The sequence below is a fragment of the Melozone crissalis genome, unplaced genomic scaffold (genome assembly GCF_028551555.1).
Source record: "Melozone crissalis strain CALT ecotype California unplaced genomic scaffold, PUWL_Pcris_2 ptg000027l_1, whole genome shotgun sequence".
In the NCBI taxonomy this organism is placed as follows: domain Eukaryota; kingdom Metazoa; phylum Chordata; class Aves; order Passeriformes; family Passerellidae; genus Melozone; species Melozone crissalis.
The window spans coordinates 38258586-38268624 of NW_026535805.1; the positions used below are offsets into that span (position 1 = coordinate 38258586).

Consider the following 10039-nt stretch of genomic DNA (forward strand, 5'->3'; position numbering starts at 1 on the left):
TTGGACAGCTGCAGCTTTTGCTTCACAGAAATCCCATGTAATCAACATTTATTTTTCATATGCCTAATCAGAGTGAGTCTGTGTTTACACTCATGATATTTAATGATTATTTTATTTTGATGTGATTGAAGAGGAGTGTTAGTAAGTTCATGGAAAACACTTTCTATCATCCTCTTTACCTCTAGATATTAAATTAAGGCAGGTAATAGGCCAATATCATATTCTTGAATTCACAAAACCCACAGATCTGGATGAGACATACTAACATCCTTTTCTTTATTTATTTATTTCTTTTTTTCTTCTTTTTTTTTTTTCCTGAAACGTTTTGTTCAGTTTGTGGGTTTTCAATACTTTAGACTCAAAACTAAAAGTCAGAATCTGAGAGTATTGAGACTCGGGATCACTTTCTCTCCCCTCCTCAGACGAACTGCAGTCTAACATGCTAACACTGCCATGGCTCACCCAGTGCTCACATCCCTGCATTGCTCCGGGAGCAGCACTGCCCCATCTCTGTCTGACCAGTAGAGAGCAGGCGTGCAGCTACAGCTTCTTGCTTTCCACGGTGTCTCCAGCAACCTGTCATCTCTGCAGCTAACAGTGCTTCTGCATTCTTGTTGTTGTCAGTGTGATGTGTGTACCTTCGCTCTTTCACTGATCAGTTTACTAGCCTCAACAATTATGAAGTTCAAAAAAAACTAAAGTTAAAAAAGCAAAGGAGCAAGACAACGTGTGCAAAGGGGACATCTTTTGCTATTTCAGTGTCTTGCACACTGCTAAAATAATTTAAAAGTGTGTTTAAGGTATATTTATTCTTATTAAATCTAATAATAAATCTCATTTAACCTAAATCTCATTTATTCTCTGCATATCAAAAATTTACTGATTTGTTTGTAAAATAGTTCCTGTTAGAGTCAAAGATTTTATGCTGGAAATAAGAAAGCACAAAATTAAGTAATTTTTTTTTTAAATAACTCCTGTTAGAGTCAAAGAAATAAGTGAACACTAGATTTAGTACAGTGATTGAGCCACAAACAAGCAGATGAAAAAATACCTTAGAGCATTATTTTTTTCACGAGCAAAATTAAGATTTTATTCTCATTATAAATGAAGTAAAGAGCAAAACTATGTACCATGTAGATATTTACATAAACACTTCTTTTAAAAAGTTTGCTTTGCATGTGTAGTTAGGGACTGTGAGTAGAGTGGCATAGTTGTAAAACCATGTAACAAATAGAACAAGTATTTTTTACTGCTTCCACACTCACTAAGAAGCTGCCTATTTTTAAGGATTTTTTCCTTTGAAACAAGAGGAAACCAGATAGAAAGTAGGGGATGTATGTAAACTCCATCTTTCTGTCTGATGGAGAAGGAGAACTAATTTCTCAGCTCCAGTCTGCTCTGAAGCTTGGCGTTTTGTTTCTCGTAGGGAGGGAAAAAAGGGAGGAGAGGGGCTTTACTCTGCAGCCACTAACAACAAGGAGGAGGGGCGATGCCTTTGACAGACGAGCACGCTTGCACTAGCACCATTGTACTCAAGGAACACATTGTGTGCGCTTTTCCACTCTCCTGTGTAGTCAAACCACTTCTGCCAGCCTTCTGAGGTTTCTGGTTGTAGGTGCGAGCCCCTGGCTCGAAGAGCAGCTAGCAGTGTTTGGCAGCTTGGGGATCAACCCCTGCTCTGGCAGTGGCATTGCTGTGGCACCTTTCAGATCAAGGCTTTCCAGCACTGTTTATTAACACATCTTGCAGCAGCACAACACAATGTTCAATTTGTCATTCAGACAAGCATGGAATACGAATGAGTCACTGCTGAATAGGAAACTTAATCAAATGCACAAGCCAGACAGGTTGCGGTTGATGTATAATGCGGTTTTAACTGATAATGCGGTACAAGCTGTCACTGTGTTCTTTAATATTTTGACACGCCTCTGATCAGAGTACTTTGTGTTTGATCTTGCACTGGATCAGCAAACCCTGTTAGGGTTTAGTATAAAGGAGAAATAAAGTCAGTCCTAAAAGGTTTATCACACAAGAAGTTGTGAAGGAAGTTTCATCTAAAAAATTAGAGGGGCCATGCTTTGTGTATAGTAAGTGTCATATCACTTTGCCTTCTCCATTATCACCACAAAAAGACGGAAAAATATAGTGCACGTGCAGGATTAAGCTAGGCATCACATTGTGGATTTAACTGGAGTCTCATCCAAGCAGTATTAGTAATTGTGTGCTAGGTGAGAAAGAAAATCCAAAAAGCAATTCCTCTTTCTTCAAGTTTAAGAGAGCTGTCATAAGTGCACACCTGGATCTTTGCCTGTGAATTTTTTTGAAGTGATTAAAATGTTAAAAGATTAAAATAGTGGTTCAGTTTGCTCAGGGGTGTTTACATTGTCTCTCTTGAGCAGCTCTATTCAGGTCTTGGTGCCATAGTGCCAAACTCCATTTCCTGCTCTCCCCAAGCCTCCCCAAGTGACTAGTGGATCTTCAAAGGTCACTTGCTGTTCCTGGAGCAGACAAAACCACATCACTCTTTGTGCCTTTGCCCACAAAATTATACTCATGGCTACACAGTAGCTCAAACACAAGGTTTGGGTTTGGCTTGCCATGATTCTTTTCCTAGTTGTCTCCCTCACTCTCACTTAGGGCTTGTTACTTAAATATCATATACAACTGCTGTTTCTTAAACTTATTAGATTCACTCACTTTTGTTCTGTGCAAGAAGCCAATCCTGTCTGGTATTTGCAAAGACCTTCAGCATCTGTCATCATAGAGATGAAATTTACTGTTCTTATATTTTGTGCAGTAGTCTTTTAATAAAGATATTAAATTAAGGCCCATTCTTGATTAACTGCAGTAAATAACATCCAACTACGCCAGCAGTGCTTCTTTCGATGTAAGCCTGTTTTCCGCATTCCGTTAGTCATTTAGCAGTAAATTAATTTTATTTATTTCTATCAGCTTCACTTGAATGGTAGATTCCTTTTTGATAGCTTTCAGATGCTTACTGCAATACAGATTGGTTACATCAACCATATTTTCCTTGGGGGAAAAAAGTAGCAATCATCTTTACAAAAAGGTTCCCCTCTGAGCTGAAATTAAAGTTCGCTTTGACCATCCTATGTATAGCCTGGTAAATTAGCTTCTCCCCTCTTGAAATGCTTAGAGAAGTGTTCCAATATCACTGACATTACAAACTCTCAAAGTAAGGGTAACTGTTGCTTGCACTTAGATTAATATATAAAATTTCTTGACATGAGGAAGCTCACTGTTGGTCCGGATTGCAGCTGTGCTTCCCTCTTTCATCTGCTAAATAGGAATTGTGTACTGGAGTGAGTAGCAGATGGCCTTACCTCTTTGCCTCCTCACAATGTGACAAATGGTGGAGCAATCAGAAGAGACAGCTAAAGAGACAAGCTCAAGAACAGAAATTAGATTTTTCTCCAAAGTGGAGCACAGTACTTCAGCTTTCCTTTCTCCTGCCAGGGTAAATAGGTGTTCTGTCCTTAAAACTAGTGAGCTTTTTTTATTAACAATGTATAATTTTAACCATCTCTCCTTACCAAATCTATTAAACATTCTAAGATGGCCCATTCAATATTTCAGCCAATTATGTAGATTGCAGAGGTGGGCCTGCCATAAACACAAGCAGTACAGCGCTCAAACTTTTTATAACTCCCCCTCTGAAGATGGCTTTGTAACATTTCATTATTTGCTTTTTGAATTGTTTCCATGCAGTATTATTCTTCAATACCCAACTTCCCTGCAGAAAATATGGTTTGCTGTGAATTGTTTTAGTTTTTGAAAGTTTGTGTTCCTTTTGAGATCAGCCATGCAAGCTTACCTTACGATTTTTTTTTTGTGAAACACAAAGCAAGAAGTGCTGGATCATGCTACTAAAGGCATAAGAAAAAGAAAAGAAAAACCAGAAAGAAAAACTTTGCTACCTTTTGATACAGATTTTTGGAAATTCCCCTTCTGACACCCAATGTTGCCCCAGAGTAATTCTGGAGCAATGAAGAAAATTACACTTTGCTTATTAACACCAGTTAGCAGCTGCAGAAATGTGGTCTCTTTTTGATTTGGATTAGCAATGTTTATACAATGAGAGCCTTGTAAATAGGTAGGCTGTGCAATCAAATGCTTGGAAGGTAATTAAGCACTCCTTGTTCCCTTTGTTCCTGCCTCAGTCCATTAACTTCCTGTCTTGGTATTCTCAGACAGTAGAAGTCCTGATCTAATGTAGCTTTTGTATGGAATGCTCTGGTGCTGTTTAATGTGCCGTGTCCTTTCAATATCTTTTTTATAATATGTGATCCCACGTTATGCGATAAGCAACTTTCCATCTGCACTACAATAGTATGGATTCAGACAACACAAGATCTGATGTTTTGATCATCACTGCTTCCTGGAATATTTAGTTCATGCTAATGATTTAGCATATCTGCTAAATTAGAGTTTATGTATCTGTTGGCCACCTGAACTTTAAAATTTGCCTGGCTTTCTTGAAGTCCTCATAGTGGAGTGCTATGTGTGTATATATATATATATATATGTATATATGAACAAGAAAATAAAATACTCTCAAGCACAAAAATAATTCTTTTCTGAACATGTGCAAAGGGAACCCTTGCTAAGCCTGTCATTGTTTTGAAGATGATATTTTCATTTTTGGATGCTTCCCCACACACAGAGTCAGATTTATCAGGGAGGCAGGATCAAAAGAACAAGGGGAAGTCAAAGAAACACTAAGGAACCATCACCCCATACTTACTTTACTGGGGAGCATTTGACCACAGCCAATAAGCCTGATTTCTCACATCTCTTTATGAGAATTTTTATCTCTTAAACTTTAGGAAATTATAGATTTTCTGAAGCCTCATGATCATAGCAACCATGCAATGAACTATAGCAACATATCTGAGACAAAATTCATGATCTAATGTCCTAATAGCAGAGTTCTTGAAGCAAGGTACTTGAAGGCTCTGAGTTCTTCCATTTTTGGCTTGTGCTGAAAGACAGTGTTTTCCCATGCCATTTAATTAGCACACTGAGACCATCAGATTTAATCTTTCCTAGTCATTCTTTTCAGCTCTTGACAATTTCAGTCAAAAAGAAAAATGTGAAATTTATGTCTTTATCTTTCATTAAATAATAGAATGGATTTTTGAAGTTTCCCTTTGGAAATATTTGTGTTAGATCTCTACTGCCGCATAGACGTATTTAGGTATGTGCCAAGTCAGATTCATCAACATAAGGGAGAAAATCACTTGGAAGGTGATGATGTCAAGTCAGTCAAGCAGATAGATTTTAACTGCTGATTCTGTGCAAGATTCAAAACACAATGTGCTTTGTAGAAAATAAGTCCCCGTTATCTGTATACTGGTGTATTGATTGACAGAAAATTATGTAACTGAATCTCAATGCATTGTACCCTCATGGATACTTTGTACATAAACAAATGTAGAAACTTCTGCAAATCAAATGCAACTGGCCATTTTAAACAAGAAGGCCCACCTTTTAGTCAGCATGCATTGAACAAATGTGGCAGGTATGGCCCACCTTTTATTTTCCCCATTTGCTATATGTGCTTTAAGTGGAGAATCTTCCCCAAAAATTATAAAGGGGCTGTGGGGTCACAAAGACTCTTCTGTTGCGATCATTTGGTGTTTTCCTACCCGGTCTAGAAATCTGGGGTCTCTTAAAATTTTAGGGAAATAGCATGTTCACTGAAAAATACCTCTGCAGTTGTTAAAGTCTGTGCAAATTGTCAATCAGCATTCAGGGGAGGTTGAGGGCCCAAGGGCAACCTCTGCTGCAGTAATGTTTTCGTGTATTCAACTGCCCATCTTCTTTCCTCAGGTCCACAAGAGGTGGCTCAGGTTCCTCCCGTTCTGAGGCTGGGCCAGCGTGGCGGTGCCCATCCTTCTTCCTCAGAGTCCTCAGAGCTGCTCTGCCACTTCAGCTGCTCCTGCTGCTCCTGATCGGGCTGGCATGCCTGGTGCCCATGACCGAGGAGGATTACAGCTGTGCTATGGCAAACAACTTTGCCCGCTCTTTCCACCCCATGCTGAAATACATGAATGGTCCTCCTCCGTTGTGAAGGAGACCTGTGGGACAGCAGGAGACCTTGCTGGAGTGCTGGCTGGGAGCAAGATGGTTTGAAAGGGTGACAGGGTTCAGCGTGGCAGCTTTACCTGTCTGCTGTTGTCACTACTGTGCCCGAATCTTTCTCTGCTGGCACTCGGCTCCAAGCGCATCAGTGTATCAGTATCAAAGTGCACAATGTATTACCTGAGTAGCATCATTTCAATACTTGCATCCTGGGTACTAAGGAGGATGCAGTGTATGTGAGGGAAACCTCTTCTGTACAGCTTTTGGGATCTTTTAGCCACTTTATATCCAGGTCATTGCCCTGTACTATGCATAGCCAAGGACTTGATACTGTAGATCCTTTCCTGTGTGCTGCTCCAAACAACCCATTAGCCAGTCTTTGTTAAATACCCTCTCAGTATCTACAGTATACAAAATAACCAATGCTTAAGGAATTTTAGAGCATTTGTAACATACAATTTTAAAGAATCTTGTATGGCAATGTATTATTCCCTGTGGTTTCTGGTTCAGGCATGGTATTCTAACTTTCGCTTTGGATGCACAAGGTGTAAATCTGAGAAGCACTTTTTTAAGGTTTAAAAAAAAATGGATGTAATAAATAAGATTGCAGAAGTTTTTATGAGGAAAAAATGTTGAATGTCAAGTTGAAAAACAACATATTTATGTATGTACAGTTTGCTAAGCCAAGTTTTGTTTGTATTGATTTCTTTGCATTTATTATAGATACCATAAAATATTTTGTCTACGTGCTTTTTAATGACAACTATGGAAACCTCTAAGTTTAGAATGAGATATGTATGGTATGAAAAAAAATAGAAGACATCCATATGCACTTCAAAAAAGAATTAAAAAATTCTGTAACAAATTAATGGCATTAGGTATATGTTTGAATGACAAGATCTGGAAAATGACAGCTGGCAGAATACATGAGAAAGTATCACATTAGAAGTTGTGCTAATATTGAAAGCAGTACATGTTTTGGATTAATGACTCATCACTTCAGGTTTTTCTTTTTTCCAAGCTGCTTCTTGAAGTTCCCTCTCTCCTGTGTGGGGTTTTTTCCATCTGTATTTCTGTGTATGCACTCAACCTTTGACAATGTGCAACTTTTGACAATTGGAGTTGTGCCAATCCACACTGAAAGAGATTTTTTCCTGTGGGTATACTGGAAACTTGATATTCTGATATTCCTTATATTCTCCATAGCAGCTCAATACCAAGATGGATTTTTACATTTTAACCATCATCATTTTAGTGGAAGAGGCCCAAAACATAAGTGTAAATAGAAGAATAAGAGAACAAATTGAAAACTCATTAACTTTCCAGAATTACTGCAAAAACTTGCAGTCTACTCAATGGCACTCTGCCCAGCTTATCAGTCAGAACTCGACTTTGAAAGAACAGGATTCTTCTCAATTATGAAAAAAAATACAGAACATGACTCTAAGCTACTGCTGTTTAATAAGTTGGGGGAATTTGGAGCCATGACACACACAGTGTGGATTTTTCTTCTGAGTAAGTGGTCTTGCTTAGAATATATTGGCTTGCATGACAGAAATTACAAGGCCAGAAAAAAACTACAAGCACATTAATTGCTGTTACGTAAAATTACTTTTTGGCATGTCATCCTTTGTGCTGTTATGAGTAGAGGGTGATCAGAAATAGGGAACCACAAGCTGAACTCCAGCATTTGGAAGAGCCAAATAATGCTTCCTTTCCACATAAGTGTAACATTAGCATTTTTGTGTAAAGGATTTTGTATGCTTACAAAATATTTTCAATGTCCAAGACACAAGTCTGGACTGACACAAGTATGTGTTCTTTTCAAGGCTGAGTTTCCTTCATTGCTATTCAGAAGTAATGCTAGTCTAGATTAATATTCATAATCACTCATTCTTAGTAGACGTAGATAAGGAACACATTTGGGCTACAAGGAAGAGCACATGTGATTTTGCAGAACTGGATCTTGACCCTAAAAACTGACACAAAGAAGGCAAAATTTAAATAAGTGGCCAGGCTCTCCTCAAGTTCCATCTCAAGTGCACCAGTGACTCAGAAGTCTACCTTGAGTTTCAAATCCCCACGAGGTATCAGTATGTGTATTTATCACCACAGCATGGACCAGGTTAAAGGGGGCAGCTGTAGGGGAAAAAAACACACCCAGAAAGGTATCAAGCATTGCAGCCAGTGGCACTAGCCATCTTGGCAGCCTGGGTATCCTTCTCATCCTGATAATGGGATGCTAAAACTCTCTAAGTATGGTGCGCAAGTTATAATCTGAGATGCTCTATAAACACAAGGGCTGATTGCTGGTGATGCACCTCGAGCCTCACCTGCAAGGCATGAGGAAAGGGAGGAACTGCTGAACTCTGGATCTGTATTGACATTGTGTGTTTATGCACAGAGAAAGTAGACTCTGCCTCTTTGGGAGTTCAGGTCATAACTATGTTGTATTTTTTTCCCCTTTTCTACTGTAGATAAATGCAGTCACTTCTGTAGAGATTTAATCATCCCCCCAGCTAGACATACCTGGCAGCTCTGAACCTTGCTTATTGGCTTTTAGTCACCTCAGAGCTAGTGACTGTTAAAAGGTTGCTCAGTGACTTCAGACTGTAGTATCAAGGCACTGTGTCATTATGCTTGTATTGATAATAGTGAAAAATAATGAGCACAATTTACCCTGGACTATCTGCATCTCTTTGTGGAGCTTCATTTGTGGACCATGCTTTGCAAAATCTGAAGGCAGAGTGATATTTAGAGACATCTGACAATGTTAGGAGTACAAATGATCTCAACTTGACAGAAGTAGTGTGCTCTCATTCCTCATAGCTGTGAGCATGATAATACATATTACCTATTCCCCACCCTGCTCCAGCAGCGATAATAGCTTCTTTCTGCAGCAGATCAATAGTTCCTCACCACTGGTTTGCCACCTTTCCAGCTTTGTGAACACCTTGTGAGCAGTATCACTCTCTCTGTCCTTAGAGTGTTTTTCTGCATCTGGCTATTGAATGAGAAGATACCGGGCTTGCTTATGAGCAGTCATTCCTGGCCCTCAGTCTTGTGTTATTTGTGGTTGAGAGATCTGTTTACAACTGATAGCATCTCTCAGCATGCTCATCATCATCATGTGCATCTGAGTGGATGTGTGTCTGTGTGTTTAAAGGCATAACCGACACTGGTTGCTCACAGCCTTCAAACTACAGATGTTATCAGGACTTAGCAACTGTAGGAGGATTCTGAGAAATAAGAACAAGTCAAGGAGAAAAAATATAGATTCTAAAGCAACAGTAACCACTGATCTGCTCTCTTTCTGGCACCGTATTTTATTTGGTGTTTAAAGCAAAAGGTTATGCAAAGGAAAAAGGCAGGATAGTGAGTTTTGATTTTTGGATGGTTGGTTTGGCAGCAGTCAAATGCAGAATTCATCTAAATCAGTATTTGTGTAAATTGAGGGGGAAAGGAGAGTGCAGGGAGGGATCTTTTGGGTTGTGTGTATTTATAGGCATAGACTTCCCTCCATAAGGGAACTTGTCTGGGCACTGGCTGAGTGGTTTTAACCTTGGCAGCATGTTGTGAAATGCACTATAGCCAGCTGAATTCTATTGTTGTTGCCCTGTTTGGCTGTAATTAGACCCAGAGGGACACAGGCATGAAACCTGTATTTGGGAGAAGTAGTGCTGTGGTCATAATGTTAAGAACATTAGAATGTTTTAATAATATTCCCAAATAAATAAATAAATAGGAATTATTTAGAGAATTAATTTGTCTTCCCAGAAAGGAGTAGATAAAGATCTGTGAGACAAGATATAAGGAAATTAATAACTGCTAGTTGAAGCACTGAAGATTTGTCATAGACTACAGCCTGATTAAGTGACAGAAATTTGAATTTTTTTAGATGGCTCTAGAAGCAGATAGGAACTGAAAGCTGTAG

The 10039-nt window shown here is 38.9% G+C and overlaps 1 protein-coding gene across 17 annotated transcripts in view; it reads left to right on the forward strand.

The window, feature by feature from the left end:
• SYNE1 (spectrin repeat containing nuclear envelope protein 1) overlaps positions 1-6841 on the forward strand; it is a 290057-nt gene extending 283216 nt beyond the window's left edge. For 15 of the 17 annotated variants that reach the window (XM_054279435.1, XM_054279434.1, XM_054279440.1 and 12 more), the window contains one exon: positions 5854-6841. In XM_054279435.1, the coding sequence (XP_054135410.1) occupies positions 5854-6094 (241 nt within the window). In that variant the 3' untranslated portion in view covers positions 6095-6841. The remainder of the gene's footprint in view (positions 1-5853) is intronic. The other 2 variants (XM_054279446.1, XM_054279448.1) reach the window with 1 other exon arrangement.
• The last annotated feature ends 3198 nt before the right edge of the window (positions 6842-10039 follow it).